This window comes from Pituophis catenifer, unplaced genomic scaffold, assembly GCF_029215685.1.
Source record: "Pituophis catenifer annectens isolate HBS135680 unplaced genomic scaffold, rPitCat1.0.hap2 SCAF_1, whole genome shotgun sequence".
NCBI lineage: Eukaryota > Metazoa > Chordata > Lepidosauria > Squamata > Colubridae > Pituophis > Pituophis catenifer.
Genome location: NW_027256881.1, coordinates 317,017,584 through 317,038,930, shown reverse-complemented (window position 1 = coordinate 317,038,930; position 21,347 = coordinate 317,017,584). Strand labels below are relative to the sequence as shown.

The window sequence follows — 21,347 nt, the reverse complement described above, 5'->3', positions numbered from 1 at the left end:
CCATTGATTGTTATATCTATTTCCGCTTTAAAGGGAACATACTTTTTCTTTAAAGCACATCGATTTCTTGGCCTCTGAGAATCGCAGTGAAGTGAGATAATCAAAAATGGACAAGGGCAAAATTTCAGCCTTCAGAACACTTCAGTGGAAGAATTACTTTTATTTTTAAAACTGTTATGTTAAGCATGCCAGAATGTTAATGCACCAATTTTGTTTGCTGTTCCCTGCACTGTGCTTGTCTGCGTTTACTCTAAAGTTGTGCTGTATTGCCATCCTTGGAATAAAGAAAGAAATCAATGTAAATTTCAATCTGGATGATCGCAAAGCATTTTTGGCTTATTTATAGTCAATCAAAACATTTAACCAAGCCACAGAAATATGACTGAGGCCACAGTCTAAAGCGAAATTCAAGAAGCAAGCCAATCAAAGAGCAAAGCATTATGCACACTGGAAGCAGTAGCATTATTCAGAATGCACATGCATGTTTCCCCTATCTAAAGCAGAGCCTACCAAATAATGTCTTGGATAATTCCTGAATTCTTCAAAATCTGGAATTTGTCTCTACTAATTTTCTACATGCAATTTAGGATGTGGGAGCAGATCCTGGAATTGGATGTGTCTTCTATACTTGAATACCTCACTCCAAGAACTGCTCTCCAAATCAAACCCAATTTAAAAAGCCTTCTACTGAAAAAAATTCATTTCATTCACATAGTCTCCCCCAGCCTTACAGTTCTTAGGAACCTTACAGCTCTGTGTACTTCAATTCCCAGAATTCCCCAATAAGCATAGCGCATGAAATGTGGAAGATAAAACTCCTGAATCTGATGTCCAGATTTGGAAAGATGCACTAGACTGTTCTCCCTTTTTTATCATCTGCCTACAAAATACTGCTTTTCAAAAATATTTATAATATTCATAATCTATTTTTCTATTGTGGAGTCCCAAGCAATAGATACAAAGTGGTAACTGATCTGCTACCCAAACCTAGTTGTTTAACGTCAAGAAGTCCCTGTGCTATTCTAGATCTTTCAAACTATAAAAATGTTATTATAACACAGGGGGAAATGTGCAAAGCAAGATTTATTCTTTGGTTTCCAAAATACTCTACTGGTTTTTATTTCTGTACAGACTATAGGTAAGCAAACATACGTCATTAAATCCACACCGGGGGGTGGGGGAGACAATAGGTGCACTTACAACTCCAAATTTAGACTGATTTAATTCATTTAGAACTGTAAATTTATTTCTGGCAAGGACCGAACATTCTCAGATTTTATTTCAGTATTTATTTAAAAAGACTTATATGGTTGGCCACCTTACACAGTATAATTCCTGGTGCAGTGATGGGGTTCAAAATTTTTTACTGCCGGTTCTGTGGGTGTGGCATGGCGGGCATGACATGGCATGGTGGGCGTGGCTTGGTAGGTGTGGCAGAGGAAGGATACTGTAAAAGCTCCATTCCCTCCCCACTCCAGGGGAAGGTTGCTGCAAAATTTCCATTTCCTCCTGATCAGCTGGGACTCGGGAGGCAAAGAATAGATGGAGGTGGGGCCAGTCAGAGGTGGTATTTACCGGTTCTCCTAACTACTCAAAATTTCCACTACCAGTTCTCCAGAACTGGTCAGAGCCTGCTGAATACCACCTCTGTCCTGGTGGCTCAAAACCATAAGAATCTCTCCCCAAAATCAGAATCTGGCATTTCAATCACAGTCTCCAGTACAATTCCCACGTTCAACCTTACCTTAGCTCAATGCTTAAGGAAAAAGCCAGCTTTTTACAGTTTTTAATTATCTAAAGGAGAGAATATAGGTAACTTGGGCTTGAATGTGGAGCGCTGGGTGCACTCTGAGCTTGTTGTTTGCTTGCAGACATTTTGTTAACCAATTAAGTAACATCATCAGTGCAAGTGTGGGGTTTGCTGCCTGATTATATATAGTAGCTTGCCCTGTCCACCAGTGTTGGTGGAAGTATGGTTTTCTCCTTGGTAGTTCCTTGATTAGGGTTTTTTTTCTGCTTGACTGTTTTGCAGGTGTAGCTGGGTGTTGGCTGCTGAAGGAGATGTATTCTGGTCTTTTTCCAATACCATGTGGTCGTAATAGTCTGTTGATTGTTTCTGAAATGTTTGTTGATGCATTGTAGTCTGGCACACAAACCAACTGAAGCCTTCTAAAACATCTTAAGTAAACCAAATGAACCAGTCACCCAAGAAGAAAAAACAAGAGTCATCTTCAACATACAGCGCAAGGACCATAATAGTCACTATGTAGGACTGACCGGCAGAAAAACTCATCTATAAGTCTGTTGGTGGTTAATTTGTCTGAATGCAAAGCTTCCAGGAATTCCCCAGTGTGAACACCTACCAGCAGTCAGAAGACACAATGAAATCACATGGACAGACTTAACAACCATTTCATCTGAGAAACTGTGAGCACTCTAGTCCCAAGACAACTCCAAAAACACTAGGGAATTTCTGGAAGCTTTGCATTCAGATAAATTAGCCACTAACAGACTGACAGAAATAAACCATATTACATACCATCCAAGAAGACAATACAAGGCTAAAAAGGAAACAAAAAGTTTCTCTTTAGGAAACAAAACTCAGACTAGACTAAACCAAACCAAACTAAGTCTCTTTTGGTGAAGAAACTACAATTGTCTTCCCCACACCAAATCAACAGATAACTCCTATTATCTCACAGACCAATGGAAGAATGACCGGCCTCTACCACAAGCTTCAGGAGTTCTTTCAGTTATTCCTTTTGTGAGTCAGTGTGGCCACACAATGAACTTTAAGATGATTACTCAGTTTATCTGAGCTTCCACTGCATATGCCACAAGCTGAGTAACAGCTGGATTTCCTTGCATCGTTCTCTTATAAACAACATATAGTAACAATAAAACTGGTTTTCTTAGTCTCCTATAACTACTTTCATGTTTTAAAATGCTTTCCGTATTTACTTCTCTATTCAAAAACTTCCCTAATTGTTACAGAACTCTGCTCTTTGTAGTAAATCTGCTGTGCAAGATATTTTGAAGCCCACCTTTAAATAAATCTAACCAAGGTGTTTTGCAAGCCATATGTAAGCAAAACTGTACAACAAATATTAACAGAATACAAAATAAAATTTCAGCTTCCCTCAGTTCTCAGAAAAGAGAACTTTTTAAAAAAGTGTCCTGGATGAAAGTAATTTTGACCTAGAATGTGAAAAAAGAAGCAAAACAAACTTTTCCAGGATTGAATTTCACAATTATGATACGACTTCAAAGAAAACCTATGCTGGCATACTTTAAGCAAAGACAACATATAAAGCAGGAGCACCAGCAAATTTATATGGAAGTAAAGAGTCCTGTAGCCAATACAGTTAAATCTATGAATGTTAAATAAATTGGGTTAAAAGCCAACTGGGAACCACAGAATTTCCTGCAAATGGTTTTGGGCACTGTATGTAATCTTTGACAGTCAATACCTTAGAAACAGTCATTTATATTAGTTAACTGGATAAAACAAAAGTGAACATCACCATGGAGAAATCATTCCTGTTCAGAACTGGTAAACTATCCTGAGCTGGAAAAGCTTATGTCTAGCTTCTGCCAAACCACCCAAAATTTGAAAATACAGTCTCAGAATTAAGGATATCCAGAAGTTTTCTCAGCCTAGGACATTTAGCCTTTTGCAGTAAACCCATGATGAATGACCTCTCTTGCCACCAAAGAACAGAAAAATACAAAACACATCTGTACTTTTTAGGGCTGTTATTGTTTTAATAATGTTTTAAGCTGGCCTTTATTTTTCATTTTGGATTTGTTACGCTTTTGTGTGTGTGTGTGTGTGTGTGTGTATAAGCACAAGCACAAAGCCAACTCTGGAACTTAAGATTTTAAAATTTTAAAAGAATTAAAATTTTATTTTACTAAGCTTTCATCAGACATCTGCTGACATCGTCAGAGTATTAAACTACCATTACAGAGATCTCTGCCTTTACATGCCATTAATCAATTTAGCCCTTGCGTGTGTAATAGGCCCTTCTAGCCGTCTCCCACTTGTAATCAGCTGTGTTGTTTTGTTTCGTCAGATGGCTGACAAGAGCTTAGTAAAATAAAATTTTAATTCTTTTAAAATGTTAAAATCTTAAGTTCCAGAGTTCGCAGTATGTCTGCTTCTTTTTTTACTAATATACCTGGAACTCGTATTTTTAGAATAGTTTGTAATATATATGTATGTGTATGTAATAAGGCAAACGAATTAGTCACTCTCCCTTACCCAATAGTAAATTATATAATTCAGTAGCAATTGCCTCAAGAAGTACCATAAAAACCCAAGAAATAAGAGGGAGGCTTGCATAAAAATGTTTTTTAAGGTACAAAGTATAAGCTGAAATGCATTGAGGCCCACCATCAAACTTCATGAGATTTTTTGCGGGGGAGGAGATACATACAGGATAGAAAAATGCTTCTTCTCCTACCATGTACCAAACTTCCTCACTTTTAGCAGCCACAAAAACATTGCACCTTTGCTTTCCTTGTACTAGAGCTTACGCCATGTGTTTTCATGCCTTATGTATAAAACACAAGCAGCAGAGGAACTCAATTGTAACTGCTGCTGCTATTGCAAGCCCAAGTCACTGCAATAGGAGTCACAAGGCTACTCAAGGTCCATTGAAAACTGAACAGTTCATTCATAAGATCTGCAAACTGTTGGCTTGAGGTCAGAGAGATGACTAGTTTTTCCACGAGCAAAACATCTGCTGTCCTGGAAGTAGCACTTCCTTTAAGTGACTGACTCATGGCATTGCCAGGAACTACAAAGACTGACACAGAGGAAGGAGTCTCATTTCATTTCCTCATTTAGTGCAGGCAAAAGGCATATAGGAGGCCACAGTGGAAACTTCTTACACTGCCACACAGAAAGTTCTGCAATAGATTTAAATGTTCAACCCAGCCGCTGCTCCTAGTTTTGTAGAAAATTTGCATCCCCACAATGGACATCAGGCAATTGCCAAGCCTAGGCATCATTAGAAACCCTGAATTTAATTAATTAATTTGAATGCGGAAATAAATGGCCATTGGGAGACAAAGAGAGCCTCTATTTACTTCTTTGATGCAAAACTGCAATACTGAACTTCAATGAGAAAAAAAAACCTTATGCAGGAACCTTTGTAAAAAGGACACATTTCTCATTGTTTTAATGAAATCTCAACTTTCTGGGAAACACCCCTCACCACAAAATTGCAGTAGAAGCATCAGAACCTTTGTTGATGTTCCTAGCACTTCCTCAAGGTACAGAATTATTATTTTGATTTCCAGATGTGTTTCTCTTCATATACTAACATACATGACCTTCATCAAGTACAGGCAATGTGGCATCCTCCAAGCATCTATCAGATTTATATCCTGCTTCTTCTAACAGATTGTCGAGGTATATTTTATGGGTAGCTCACTATTTTCCTTGTCTTCCTAGTCTTTTAACTATTACACTACACTGCAATTCCCACATGCCTCAGCCACCTCAGCTGGTGGTCAAAGATGGCAATAATTGTGCTTCAAAACATCCAGAGGCTACCCCATTGCCAACCTTAGACATGGCATTGTGCATGTAAGCAGATATTAGAAATACATAAGCATTTTAGCACTTGAGCTACTTGTAAGCTGTCTTTAACTCCCTTTTTTACAACCATCTATTCCAGAAGTGTCAAACTCAAGGTGGTTATGGGAGCGATGTGGCGTTCCCATGTAACACCTCTCCTGCGCGAGCTGCACTGGCTCCCGGTGGTCTTCCGGGTGCCTTTCAAGGTTTTGGTTATCACCTTTAGAGCTCTCCATGGCTTAGGATCTAGTTATTTACGGGACCGCCTGCTACCACCAATAGCCTCCCACCGGCTGGTACACTCTCATAGAGAGGGGCTCCTCCGGGTGCCGTCGGCCAAACAATGTCAACTGGCAGCCCCCAGGGGGAGAGCCTTCTCTGTGGGGGCACCTACTATCTGGAATGAGCTCTCCCCGGAGTTACGGAGGATCCCGGATCTGCACACCTTCCGTCACGCTCTTAAGACTTTTTTATTCCATCAAGCCGGCCTTGCCTAAATCTTTCCTTTAAAATGTAAATTTTAATTTGTTTTTAAAATTATTTGGTGTTTTAAATTTGTCTCGGCCAAATTGTTTAATTCGGTTTTATTCTGTTTTTAAATTTTGTATTTATGTGTTTTATTCTGTGGCTGTTCACCGCCCTGAGTCCTTCGGGAGTAGGGCGGTATATAAATCCAATAAATGAAAAATGAAATAAATGAAAGGCCTGCCAGGTGCTTAAATCTGGCCCGTGAGGCCGGCCTGGAAATAGCAAAGGACCCACAGTGCCTCTGCTAGCAAAAACAGGGGACGGGGAGGGAGGGGTGTCACGGGTGTCCTCTGCACAACCTATTTTCGACCTGGATGGCCTCCTGCACCACTCTGCCGACCAAAACGAGACGTGGGAGGGCTGGCAGAGTGGTGCCATTTTGGCTAGCAGAGTGGTACAGGCCGCCATCCTGCCCGAAAATGGAGCACAGGAGGGGTCGCTGCAGGAGGCATCCATCCCCTCCTCCCTCCCATGGAGAACTACAATGATGATCCGGCCCTCGAAAAAATCCAGTTTGACACCCCTGCTCTATTCCCTTATATGTACATAACTCTAGCTGAATGAAAGAGCTAAATTTAAACAACCACTTCTGCTGCACAGGGGACATCATGATCCTTTCGTTTGATTAATTATGTGCCATCAAATCAGTGTCAATTCTTAACAACTATGCAGATAGACTTTGAGGATCAGTTGCCAATCTCATTGGCCATGTCTTCCAATGAAGCACCCATTGATGTTATAACTGTTGTGGTCCGTCAGCAGCCTGCGGAGCTGACAGCAGAGTCGGACAGCAATGAGGCTGAGAAAGAACATGGGCCAGTCCTGGAGGCTGGGGAAGGCCTGGATGAGAGCTCTGCATCGGAGACAGAGATGGGGCCAGGGCCATCGGGGAGTGATGTGCGGACTTCGGAGCCTCCAGAGGCTGACAGAAGAGAGGCAGAGGAACAGGAGGAGCCTGTTCCTAGTGCACGTATGAGAAGAACTGCCGGAAGGCAGGAGCAGCTAAAGCAGGGAGGACAACTCGGGAGTAGGGCCAAGAGATGATTGGCCCTTCTCATAAGGCTTAAAAGACCAGCAACAGCTCTTGGCCTCTTTGCCGGAAAACAACATGAGAGAATTGCTTTTTGTTTTGCTGTATTTATTTCTTGTCAGCATCTTCTGCTTCTGAACTTCTGCCAAGAAAAGCCTTTGGCAGTTTGCCTAATTATACCAAGGTCGGTGATAAACTGAGGAATGGTGTTTTGAAGAATTTGCTTTAATTTAGTTTGGACTACGCTGAGAATGAGTTAATTCTCAGCTGTTCTAATAAAGTCTGTTTTCAAACTATTTGCGTTTAATACTAACTACTTGGGCCTGGGTCACAACAGTTTGTTTTCCGGCCCCACCTCTTCCTTCCATTGCTCCACGTAACCATCGTACCACTGCACTTCCCATATCTGAGCCCTAAATCCACTGGAAAGACTCTACAGGCAACACTGTCTGGAGTGGGAGCGGGTCTTCGATGTGGGAATACGCCGGTTTCCGCGAGAGCACATCTGCCCTTTGGTTGCGACCACTGGGGATGTACGTCACACAGAAATTGAACAGGGCAAAGAAGAGGGACTACTGGTATCTTGGTCCGTTCCCTGTGGAGGTGGTTATTAACCCGGTTGCCTACCGCCTGACCTTGCCACACTCGATGCGTGTCCACCCAGTCTTTCATAGATCCCTACTTCTCCCAGAATGATCAGCCTGTCTGCTCCACCAACCTGACCCAACCAGCGCCATGAGACGGAGATGAACCACCTGAGTACGAGGCTAAAAGGACGGTTCCAGTATTCTCATTGAGTGGAAGGGATATGGGCCAGAGGACTTCACCTGGGAGGATGTGACCTCTGTACATATACCTCTCTTGGTGAAAGCCTTCCATGACCAATTCCTGTCACGACCTCATCCGGATCATCAGACCCGGGGGAAGGGCCCTGCAGTGAGGGATAGTGTTGTGGTCCGCCAGCAGCCTGCAGAGCTGGCAGCAGAGTCGGACAGCAATGAGGCTGAGGAAGAACATGGGCCAGTCCTGGAGGCTGGGAAAGGCCCAGATGAGGGCTCTGCATCAGAGACAGAGATGGGGCCAGGGCCATCGGGGAGTGATGTGCGGACTTCGGAGCCTCCAGAGGCTGACAGTAGAGTAACTACTAACTAAGACCATCCGTCTTGCTGCTAGTTGTCCTCTTCTTCTCTTTCCTTTCATTTTGCTCAGCATTACAAACTTTTTCAGAAAGCTGTATCTTTTGAGTAATGTATCTGAAGTATGATAATTTGAGACTTTGTGTCTTGAATGAGAACTCTGGGTTGATTTGTTCAATGATCCAATTTTTTGTTTTCTCCATTATCTGTAATATTCTCAAGAAACTTCTCTAACATTAACACTCTTTCACTTCTGCCTCTTCAAAGTCCAACTTTCACTTCCATACAGTATTATGAGAAAATCTGTTTCTTGCACAATTCTAATCTTTGTAACTATGGGCATCTGAGCATTTTTCCCAAGGACATGTTGCTATTCTACACAATAACAATTATTGGTAGTGTATTACTTGATGTTGCTTCCTGCCCCATTGACAACTGACTCTACAAGGCAGAAGCATTCTATCACTTCAAAACCTTCATTGTCAGTTTTAAGGGTGGGTGCTGTACCTGTTGTCATTAAGGTGGTTTTCTATATATTTTAGTCCCATTATTTTTCCACTATGTACCTTGACTTCCATTAATAGGGCTTGCAGATCATTGCATTTCAGCTATCAAAGTTACTGTTACAAAGTTACTGTTATCAGCATAGCATAGTTTATTCTTTGAATTTATAAACCAATTTATGAATCATCTTCTTCTAATCCAGTTTCCCATAATATATATTCTGCATATATGTTGAATAAATAAGCATATACAGTCTTGCCTCCATTCTTTTGCCAACCTGGAAAAAATGGAAGCAATCTGTTTGTCCTTCTTCTAGTCCTTCTCTGGCTTCCTGACATGTGTATACGGCACATGTTCATTAGGGCAATCAAATGGTCTAGGAGTCCAATTTGATTAAGCACATTGACATAACTGACACAATTTAAGGTTGCTCTGTGAAGCAAATGATAATAATGATGGTGATGTTATCCATTCAGTTGTATCCAACTCTTGGTGATTCTATAGGCCACGTCTCTCTACACCTTCTGATCTTGCACTACTTCTCTGAGTTGTTCTCTGCTCTGGCTGGTGTCTATTTGGTATTATTTGCATTTCTCAGTCCAACATGCATCAGCTTTAATGTCTCATATTCTTCCTTTTCTAAGCCAACTTCAACATCTGGTTTCTCTCTTTCCATGTAAAGCTCTATTCTGCAATGGATGGCCATAAGCATTCATTTGCTGGCATGTGAGAAGGTCACTTATCCTATTGAAATCTGTGAACCACTAAGGCAAACTTAAAATTCAGACATAGCAGCCATTCATATGCTAAAATTCACTTTATGTTTTTATGCATCAAAATAAATTCAAGGAAGCATGGGGAATTTACCCCCCAAAAAGTTACCGAATATACATTTTCATTTCCTTTTAAAGAAATGAAGGAAGAGAAAATATTAAGAAATACACATATTTTTACTGTAGATTTTCTTTTCGCAAGCTTCTCTTGTAATTATAGCCTGAATATGTTTCACAAGCTCACAGTATCAGACACTGGTTTTGGAAACATCCTGTGGTTAGTTTACTTAAAACCTTTCAAAGTCACTTTTTTTTCCTCTCCATTCTCAGTTTATTTTTAAACTGCCACTATTGTGAACGGAAAGACACTATTAAAAAGACACCCAAAAATGCAAAACAAAAATAAAAACAAAGGGCTGATATCTTCACACGTGAATTAAATTATGGTAAAAGACAATAATTGTTAAAATCTCCAACACAGCAAAGCGGTCAGCAGTCAAACTGAGAAAAAACAGCAGAGTTTAGTATAGAGAATGGACATTGACTTACCTGAATGTCCCTTTTCAGAACGCTGCGGATACACTCCAGCACTGGGAAAATCCTCATTTCTGACAGCAACTGAGAGGACTAATATTTAAATTAATCCCCCACTCTGTGCTCCTACCACGCCCCCTTTTGCACTCAGATCCCCAGTCTTGAACGAAGGACCAGCAAACAAATGCAAAAAAACTTTATTAACAACATCAAAAACCAACAACAACAAAAATAGGGAGGGAAATGGAGTGTATCCGCAGTGTTCTGAAAAGGGACATTTAGGTAAGTCAATGTCCATTTTCCAGAACGCTGCTCCTACACTCCAGCACTGGGACATACCCAAGGCTAACCATCAGGGTCGGGCAAATGAACTCCACCCACAGAAGCCCCAGAAACAACACCCTGTAGAACTCTGCGTCCAAAAGACGCCTCAGCCGACGCATAAGCGTCAATACGATAATGTCTAATAAAAGGCGACAAGGAAGTCCAAGTGGCCGCCCTACAAATGTCCAGAACAGAAGCCTTAATCGCCCAAGCCGCCGAGGTAGCCGCACTCCGAGTCGAATGAGGCTGAATCCCCGCAGGAACCGTTCTAGACTGCTTCTCATAGGCAGACGAAATGCAGGCCTTAATCCACCGACCAATCGTGGACGATGACACCTTCTGACCCATTGTGGCAGGATGAAACGACACGAAAAGCGCCTCCGACCTCCGAAACGAAGCAGTTCTGCGGATATAACGCCTCAAAGCCTGGCGAACGTCCAGAGTGTGCCAAAGAACCTCCCGCTGATGACTGGGCGAAGGACAGAAATCTGGCAGAACCAGCTCTTGTGAGCGATGAAACCAAGAATTCACTTTGGGCGTAAATGCCGGATCCAGACGAAGCACCACAGTGTTAGGACGAAAAATGCACAAGTCCTCCCTGACGGACAAAGCAGCCAACTCGGAAATCCGTCTGGCCGAAGTTATTGCCACAAGAAAAGCAACTTTGAATGACAGAAACTTGAGGGGAATCGAACCGAGGGGCTCAAACGGAGCCACAGTAAGAGCTTGAAGAACCAGAGACAAATCCCAAGAAGGATAACGATGAACAGTGGGAGGTCTCAGATTCGTGGCGCCATGCAGGAAATCCTTCACCCAAGGATGATGAGACAACGAGGTGTAAGGAGGAAAGGAGAGGACCGTGGCCAACGCTGCCACCTGACGCCTCAGGGTGGCCGACGCCAGCCCTTTGTCCAATCCTGATTGGAGAAAGCCTAAGACATCCTGGACAGTTGCAGACGTCAGGTCAACATGAGCCCCCGCACACCAGCAACAAAAGGCTCTCCACGAGGCTTCATAGATCCTGGTCGTGGATGGTCTGCGGGCCGCCTGCATCGTACCAATCACCGGATCCGGAAGACGTCCTTTCTTCAAGATGACACGTTCAAATGCCAAACGGCCAACTGGAGCCACTGGGGCTCTGGGTGACGAATGGCCCCTTGGCACAGAACAATTCGATGAGGGGGAATCACCCACGGGTCGGTTACGGAAAACTCCACCAGGTCCGCGAACCATGGTCTGCGTGGCCAATGGGGCGCCACTAGCAACACTTCCGCCCTCTCCGCAATCATCTTCCTGATCACCTGCTGGATCAACGTGATCGGTGGGAAGGCGTACAGTAGCCCGGCCGGCCACCGACACCTCAGCGCGTCCACGTCTTCTGCCAACGGAGTCGGATAGCGAGAGAAGAACCGGGGCAGTTGGGCGTTGGCGGGACTGGCGAAGAGATCCACCACCGGCTCTCCGAAACGAAGAGAGGCCTCCTGGAACAGCCTGGGAAGCAGCTGCCACTCGGCTTGATCGATCACCTCTCTGCTGAGCCAGTCCGCCCGCGTGTTGGCCGCGCCCGAAATGTGATCCGCTCGAATCGACAACAGGTGACGCTCCGCCCAGTTGAACAGTCTCTCCGACTCGAGCATCAACACCCGTGACTTCGTCCCTCCTTCTCAGTTCACGTGTGCCTTGGCGGACGTGTTGTCCGTGAGGACTAGGACGTGGCGACCCTGGATCAGCTGTCCGAAGTGGAGTAGGGCAAGACGGATCACACGAAGCTCGAGAAGATTGATGCTGAGTATCCGTTCCTCTGGGGTCCACTGCCCCTGGGTCACCTGATCACCCAGATGGGCCCCCCACCCGTGTAGACTGGCATCGGTGGTCACTATGATCCGGTCCGGTTCCAGGAAACTGCAGCCCTTCAGGAGTGCGGATGTCTTCCACCAACGGAGTGACAGTCGGACTTGGGGGGTCACCCGCACCCTCCTCGCAGAGTTGGAACAGCCCTTCCGCTGGAAAGGAAGGAGAAACCACTGCAACTGGCGAGAGTGTCTGCGAGCCCACGGCACCACCCGAAAACAGGAAACTAGCTTCCCCAGCAACTGGGACAGAGTCAGCAGAGACACCGACCTCCGGCTCAGGACCTGGACCAGCAACCTCCGGATGCTGCTCACCCTCTCTGAAGACAGGAACACCTGCCCTTTCACGGAGTCTATCACGGTGCCGAGGTGCAGAATCGAAGTCGAGGGAACGAGTTGACTCTTTTCCAGATTTACAGTGAAGCCGTGCTCTCGGAAGGCGGAAAGCACGTGCTCCATGTCGTGCGCTGCCCGCGCCTGGGACGACGAGAGGACCAGAACATTGTCCAGGTAACATAAAACTCTCACCGGAACCGCACTGAGCGTTGCAGCCACCACTGCCACCAGCTTGGTGAACATTCTGGGAGCCGAAGAAAGTCCGAACGGCATTGCACAGTACTGGTAATGCTTGCCCGCATATTCGAAGCGTAGAAATTGTCAATGAGAGGGAAGAACCGGAACATGGAGGTAGGCTTCTCGTAAGTCCACCGACTGTAAAAAGTCCCCTTTTCGGACCGAAGCCAGGATCGAACGAAGGGAGTGCATCTTGAAACGACAATAGCGCACCGCCAGATTCAAGTGCTTGAGATTGAGAATCCCCCTGACGCCTCCCGAACTTTTCGGCACCAGAAACAGGATCGAGTAGAAGCCGGTCCCTTGTTGAGTCAGCGGAACCGGTTCTATCGCCCTGATCTTGAGCAAGTGTGAAATCTCTGCCGCCATGAGACAGCGACGGTCGGCTGCCAATGGAACTGGACACCTGATGAAACAGCGAGGAGGGAATTCGGTAAATTCGATCGAGAGGCCCTCTGAGATCATGCGCCGCACCCAAACGTCCTGCGTGGACATCTCCCACCGGCGATGAAATGCTTGAAGACGACCGCCCACAGGACCCGACATCGGTGAGTCATTTGCCTCTACGGAAAGGCCTGGAACTGGCCCCACGAAATGGCCGCTTCGACGTGGTCTGAGGTCTGCTGCGGTCTCGGAACCGTTGACGGTCCGTGAAACGGTCAGCCGGCTGAAAGGATTGTCTGTAAGAAGAGGATCCACTCGACCCCGAATAAGGCCGAAAGGGCTGGCGCTGAGCGTACGGCGCGTAACATCTGTCCTGCTTGCGAAAGGAAGAAGGCAATACTTTCCTCTTATCTTTATCCTCCACCAACACCGGATCTAGGGCCTCACCAAACAAGTTAGGCGCTTTATACGGTGCTGCCGCCAGCTTCCATTTTGCCTTAACATCGGCTTTCCACGGACGCAGCCAGAAAAGGCGCCTTGACGTGATGGTAGCTGCCATCGCTCTCGATGCAAATTTGACAGAATTCAGCGACGCATCAGCTGAATATTCGGTGGCTGCAATGATCTTGTTGACATCGTGGCGCAGTCTAGTTTCTTCCGGAGGCAGGCGCTCCCGAAGCTGACGCAACCAGATTAACGAAGCGCAATTGAAGAAAGAAGTGGCTGTGGCAGTTTTGATAGCCCAGGCCCCTGCCTGGTGGGACCTCCGGAAGGCCAGCTCTGTACGCCTGTCCTCTGACTTGAGACCCTCAAGTGGATCAGACGAAATCATCGATTGAGAAGTAAGGCCTGCCACTGGAGCATCCACTGTGGGTAAGTCCAACAACTTCTCCAATTCAGGAGCCGGACAGAACAGCTTTTTATCCAAATTACTGGGCGCAGTAGACGACCCAGGTTGGGCCCAAGGAGCCTGCAACACTTCAGTGAACAGTTGAGGGCACGGGATGAAGTATTTTTCCTGCTTGACTTGCTTGAACAAGGCATCATGCGGACCTGTTTCCGACTGTACATCTGGAGGCTGGGCCCCCACCGACCCCAGGTTCGTGGTCAATCTAGCCTTGTGTAGAAGCGATTTAAACAAGGCCGGACGGAACAAGCCCGTGAAAGCCAGTGAGTCGGGCAGTAAGCCCTCGTCCTCAGAAAATTCCGGCTCATCAGCACAATCCTCATCCTGGTCCGAGCTCTCAGACGTATCGGACTCACGGGGAGAAGTAGGCCTGATCCGACGTGAAGACGAGGAAGGCAGCACACCTGAAGACGTTCCTGCCGCAGAAGATTGGGCCGCTGTCTGTGCACTCGCTGCCATGATCGAAGCCAGGGCCGTAGAGAGCATTGACTGAAAGTCCATCTGCGATAGAGGAGGAGAGGGCTCCCCTGCCCGAAGTCCTGCAACCGTGGGTGTGAATGTGGCTGATGGATGTCGCCCAGGAGGTGCTGCAGCGTCCAGACCCACTAACGAAACATCCGGCATCGATTGTGAAACACCCTTACGTAAGGTTGATGAAGCGGGTTGTGCCATTCGTGTCTCAGGCTCTACTGTGATAGAGGGCGACTGATGACTTGATCCCGCCTCCCGGCCGGGAGACAAAGCTGCTGCTTGCTTGGCCTTCTCCCATTGTCACTCCAAAGCGTTGTGATGCCGAAGTGTGTCTTTATCCGCTGCCGATGAGCTCTTGGATGAGTGGGCCTCATGACCGCTTGAGCGAGACTTTTTGCCCGACTTTTTCTTGCGGGACTTAGAGGGCCGTACTGGACTATCCTCCAGCTCAAAATCGGAAGAAAACGAGGAATCGGCCATGTCTGGTTTTTTTGTTTTTTTTTTAAATATTAAAATGCAAGGACCACCTCTGCCGAGGGCTGTAACACTGTTCAGAGGTACTCAGAAATTAATGGTAAAGCGCTCTGCCCAGGGATAGGCAGGTAGCGCACTAGGCAGACCAAGCGCTACCCCTGAACTGGGGGAATATCCAATGGGGCCAGTGAGTCACTGGAGGCCCCCCCTCTTTTTTTGTATATTGCCCCCGGCAACCAAGACCCCCAGGGCAAGGCCTCGCCTGCACCTGCGTTCAAAATTGGTAGGAAGAAGACGCTGGCCCAGAGTAAACCAGACAAAATGGCGGCCGCCCTAGTGTCCAAAATGGCAGCCCCGTTATGATGGCGCAGTATCCACTCGCTCCTGTTCAAGGGGAAAGATCCCTGCCGCCTTGGCCTCCCCCGGATGCCTCACCCTTGGGTGCCTCGCGGGGACCGGCTCCCAGCACACCAGCTGCTAAGCGGAGGGGCGACGAGCCACACCGCACCCCTCTGATGGCCACTCACTAGGCCGGCTCCAGGTCGCGGATAGGCCTCACCACGTGGCGCCGCCCGAAAGGCAAACGGGACGGATGCTGGAATGGAGCCGCGCTGGAAAGCGCTCCTCACCAACGCTCTTGATCCGCCGTCACCACCAGCTCTGTATAGCCGCGGAAGGGGAGCGACGGCTAACCGCCCTACCCCCGACTCTCAAGCGGCAGGAATACAGCCGGCTCCGCCCCGCAGGGACAGAAGCCGGCGGCTGCGAGCGCTCCACGCGCTAGGGTCGGAACGGCCCAGCTCCTCGGGCACGAAGCCGACCAGCAGCTGATCAGGCAGAATTAGGCAGCAAATAATACAAAAAAACCAAAAACACCCTAAAGGAACAGCAAACCTCCGAAAATAAAAAGGGGGGTAATCAAAAATAAATAAAAAACCTCACGCAATTCTGGAGCACAGAGAAAATCCTCCCAGTCTGTCAGCAACTGAGAGAAAGACTGGGGATCTGAGTGCAAAAGGGGGTGTGGTAGGAGCACAGAGTGGGGGATTAATTTAAATATTAGTCCTCTCAGTTGCTGTCAGAAATGAGGATTTTCCCAGTGCTGGAGTGTAGGAGCAGCGTTCTGGAAAATGCTGGATTAGGACAAGATCTGGGTTTAAATCCCTTCTCAATCCCGAAGATTAACTGATTCTCAGTATGACCTACATAATCTTGTAGAAAGATATGCTTTGCAAGTTCTCAAATGTTTTCATCCTCTGTGAAAGAAACTTCTGGCTTTTTTCCTCCTTTGTAGGTGTTTAGGAATTGCTTCCAAATATTCCTTGGTAATGTTTTTCAGTTACTTTATTGTAAGAAGTGGTGAAAAGTGCTACTGCTGTTATTTTTTCAGTTGTGTATTTTTTCATCATTGTGAAACATCCAGGGTGCTCATTCTTCCTAATCTCAAAAAGGCCATGAGAAGAGTTTTATTGTAATAGCTTTCCCCTAAGGCAAGGGTGTCAAACTGGTGGTCTGCGGGCTGGATGCGTCACATGCAGGCTACGCCCACCCCAGCTCCGCAAAGGGGAAAAAGTCGTGAAACATCACGTGATGGCAACGTGACACGGCAAGTTTAACACCTGTGCCCTAAGGGTTTAAGTGAAGCCTTAAAAGCCAGAGCAATCATCTGCTGAAGAGACTGTAGTACAGCAAGGAAAACCCTGACATGCACACCTGTCCCTTGGCCTCTTAGTCACTAAATAAGTAAGAGCAATTGGGCCTGTATGTAACACTGAGCTTTATAAGATGGGGCAGCTGTTGGTGGAGCAGGTGCCCCAATATCTAGCAGCAGCCATCCTTCAGTTCCTGGATTTTATTGCAAGGTTGATGGTGGAGTCCCTTTGCTTTCAGTTATGATGGATTTCATGTAAACCTTTGCATAAGATAGTTGGAACCAGGTGCCTAATAGACCCTTTAGGCCAGGGATGTTAAACTCAAGGCCCGGGGGCCTGATCCGGCCTGCAGAGTGCTTAGATCTGGCTTGCGGGGCTGCCCTGCAAAAAGCAAAGGACCGACCCGCAGTGCCTCTGCCAGCAAATACGGAACTCGGGAGGGCCACTTGCTTGGAAGGCACACGGCCCTCAGGAGCCTGTTTTCGCTGGCAGAGCGCTTGGGCCACCACAGGTGCCCCTGACACAAGTGATGTCAAGCTGGCCACGCCCACCCTAGCTATGCCCCCCCGCCCGGCTCCCCTGAGGTCAAACACAACCCTGATGCGGCATTCAAGTTTGACACCCCTGCTTTAGGCTTCTAGAGACACTTACTAATTTCACAGGAAATATGCAGGCAGCTTTGGCATTTGCCTTATTGATCTCTGGGACACAGAGATTACAGGAAGAGATGAAGCAAGTTTTTATTTTCAAAATATCTCTAGAGTACTATGTGCGACATAGAGGATCTCTTAGAAATAGAAATTACGTTGAGGGCAAATGTTTTGTTTTGCAGCATGACAGCTTCCCATTAATGAATCTTTTAAATAGTGACATTTTGAGGAAGGAGAAGACCTGATGTACAAAGAAGGACATAGGAGTAGTTGCAATATGATCTGGGGTTGGGGGAAGTTAACATCACTTCCTTGCCTCTTGACTCTATAATTCTCTGTAGTCAACCCCTGCTGTAAAGGGGAAGGGACTATATCAGCCTTCCCAGATTACAGGCAGGGGTGGGGAACTATGGCCTTTTAGGACCTGTGGACTTTAACACCGAGAATTCCTATGGCAGCATGGCTGGCTCAGGAATTCTGGAAGTTGAAGTCCACAGGTCATAAAAGGTCCACAGGTCCACCCCTGCACTAAGGTATCAAAGGGAGCTTGGAATTATTCCTGAGGTGGATAGTCCAGTTGAGGTCTTGGTTGCAACTTGGAATAAGCATGTGACAAGGGAGTTGGATAATCCCTATGTGAACTTTCTGTGTTTGTGGATCTCATAGAGTGCCCTAGTTTACAGAATAGCTCCAGGAGAAGAGACAGCACATGTAATGTCTAGAACATTGGTGGAGGAAGATTAAGATCAAAGCCAACTAAGCACAAGAAAGAACCTTTGTTAAGAGTTATTTTGTGGTGGTAAGAGTAGTGAAGAATAGTCTACTTCTCCACTTTTATGGCACCTGCAGATAGCTGGGCAGCAACCCAGCAGGTGACTATGACTCTTCTGGGTAAATGGATTGCTTGGAAGTATACCCACTTGTTCAAGATAAGAAAGGGAAAAGAAAATTCTGGGGTGCCGGAGAACCATCTTAAGGGCTAAAGAGATGGGTTATTGCTAAATGGGGTGATTAGTCAATTTGCTAAAATGAGCATGTTCCTCTCAAAACCTCAAACACATCCTCTGAATTAAAAGAATCACTGAGCTCTGCTTTAGAAGCCCATAAAATCTAAGCACTCCCTTTTCTACTGTTCGTTTTGTTTTCCAGAAAAAATCTTGCACAAAACAGGAAGCCTCATTCATACATCTGTGGTTGCCAGCTTTAATAGATGTAACCTGTTTATTACAGTAGCACTAACAACACACAATTTTCTTGCAACTGTAACAAAAGAGGCAAATATTTATTTCACTCCACTTGGCTACCATTCCTTATTTGGGAGCGCATTTATCTAAACAGCTTCAGGACTATCCCTCTTCGGCTTCTGAAGACTAGTATTTTACTGGGCCACTGAAATGTAACAAAGCAACTTTTATGCTGGTCTATGACCATAATAAAAAAAAATTAAACAAACACAGCACTTTTGTTTTAGTGACTTTAAATTGAATTTCATTCACTGCTTTTACTCCTACTGTTCCTCCATCACCTGGTGTCTGAGGCAACTTACAAAATGTGACAAAAAGTCAGGTTTAAAGGGACTGAAAGTAGCATGGGATCCATAGGGATGGATGGGGAAAATCAGGAAAGTCAAAAGAGCAGCCATGGCTGCAGGATCAAAATCTCACTCCTTTTTTTACACGTAGGAAGGGCCAAGTTTTGATTAGGTAGTTGCAATCACCTTGACTTTTTTGGCAATACCTGGTCTTCCCTAAATAAGAAGAATGAAGGGATGGATGCTGAAGATGCTATGTGCACGTAGGTGAACTGGCTTACCCCTTTTGTGCAGCCATCCCTCCTTCACTATTGCGACTTCATTCATAATGGCGGAATTTCAGCTGTGTTGGTTGGCGAAAGTTCCACCCCTTCGCTGCAGGTAAAAGGATCCAACCCCTCCTCCTCTACTTCTTTTCTTCAGCTACACCTAACGAAAAGAGAAGAAATAAGCACACTATCAATCTCACGTAAACAAAAACATAGGTTAAAAATAGAAATACATGATGAAGATTTATTTTGCCTGAAATGCATGCAAAACACACAACCGGAAGGAAAAGAAACAGCAAAGGCAGTGATTTGTATTTAAGGATCCCACATATTTATTCACAGGATCAGCAAATATGGAAATGATTTCAGTAGTTAAGATGCTACGTCATCTGGACAGAAAGAAATCAATCTCAGTAAGATCTTGAACTATGGAGAATTGTCGAAATGAAGATTTCCTTAGTGTTACATATAAATACCAGTATTTATATTTTAGTTTACTTAAACGTGCTGTTATCACTCACTACTTAGCTGTTTTGGCACTTCAGATACTGACTCGTATCTCAACACTGAAAACTATTCTGGTTGCATCTGTGTGTAAAACTTAGGTCTGAGAGCTTTCTACATCACCATCTAAGTCACCCATGCACCCTAGCCTTGTTTTGTTTTACTTTGCAAAACAAAAACAGGGCCCAGCCACAGGATGCAAATATTTGCTCCATCCTTGGATTCAGATAAGTTCTTGAAAACGTGCAAATAAATATTGGTGATTCGGTGGAACATAAAACAAAGATAAGATTCATCCACTTGGTCCAAAAGATTTCTTTGCTCCCAGTTCAATGCAACATGGGAGCTCAGCCACTGTAGTTTATAAACCATAGTGCATAGCTTATACACCATGTGTGAACCTAGCCAACTGGGTCTGTTTATTTGGGTAAGGGAAATTACATGTTTGTTGCTATTGCTCTCATATTCCCCATTTTTTGCTTTGGATACTGAAATCTTAAATTTACCAGACTTTGATATAACAGTCTTCACATACAACAGACTCTGTTTTGCAAAAAGAAGGATTGTCTGGCTAGGTGGCTCAGTGGCTAAGACACTCAGCTTGTCGATCAGAAAGGTCGGCAGTTCGGCGGTTCGACTCCCTCGTATAGGTCTCCTGTGTGAGCAGGGGGTTGGACTAGATAACCTCCAAGGTCCCTTCCAACTCTGTTACTGTTACCTGCCTCTGCTAGCTTTCTGGTTTACAGAAAGCCTCTCTAAGCCTTCAGAACGATCATTCCAAAGGCTAGGAAGACTCTTTTATGATCAGGATGCTAACGAATGTGATTGTTCTGAAGGCTAGAACATCCTGGAGCAATGAGAAAAACTGAAAAAGCAGTACGGTTAATATATAGATAGTCCTCAACGTATGACCAGTTACTTATCATTCAAAGTTACACAGACCTCCCCAGAGGTACACAGGACCCTTTTCTGAAGTTACAATGCCTCCTTCCACCACACACACACACGGTCACGTGATCACATTCTGGATTGCTTGGCAATTGAGTCACCTTTATGAACATTTGCAGTGTCTCACAGTCACAACTATGATTTGGGATACATTTTGCTGGTTTCCAATGCTTATTTCCAGTTGTCATTAAAAAAAAAATCTACCATTGGAGAAAATTGATTCACTTAATAACCACACCGTTTGCTTAATGACTATGGCATTCACTTAACTGCAGCAAAGATGTTTTAAAAAACCAGGTCTGGTCACAGGATGCCATGACTTAAGACCATAATTCTGTGCTCAATTATGTTGTAAGTCGAGGATTACCTGTAAGTTAGTGAGACCCACTGATAAAAGCTCTAACATCAACTCAGTTTAAAATCTCATCATATATCGGACCAGAACTTCCCACAACAAGTCCCACAACAAATCCTCAGTTAATGACAATAATTGGGACTGGAATTTCCTTCGCTAAGCGATACGGTTGTAAACTACGATATCCATGACCGCATTGCTTAGTGATGCCAATCTCAGCAATCTCTGTTGCCATTGCTAAGCAAAGATTACCTCGTGTCTTTCTGGCAGCTTTCAACAAGCAAAGATAACAGAGAAGCTGACAGGAAGTGGAGGAGGGGCTCGCAAACAAGCCAGTGACCAAATAAGTGACTGTTATGGCCC

At 45.4% G+C, this 21,347-nt stretch overlaps 1 protein-coding gene across 2 annotated transcripts in view; it reads right to left on the bottom strand.

The window, feature by feature from the left end:
• Positions 1-21,347, bottom strand: part of AKT1 (AKT serine/threonine kinase 1) — a 113,897-nt gene that overhangs the window by 77,331 nt on the left and 15,219 nt on the right. For both annotated transcript variants that reach the window (XM_070942309.1, XM_070942317.1), the window contains exon 2: positions 19,190-19,337. In XM_070942309.1, coding sequence (XP_070798410.1) covers positions 19,190-19,235 — 46 coding nt within the window. In that variant the 5' untranslated portion in view covers positions 19,236-19,337. The remainder of the gene's footprint in view (positions 1-19,189; positions 19,338-21,347) is intronic.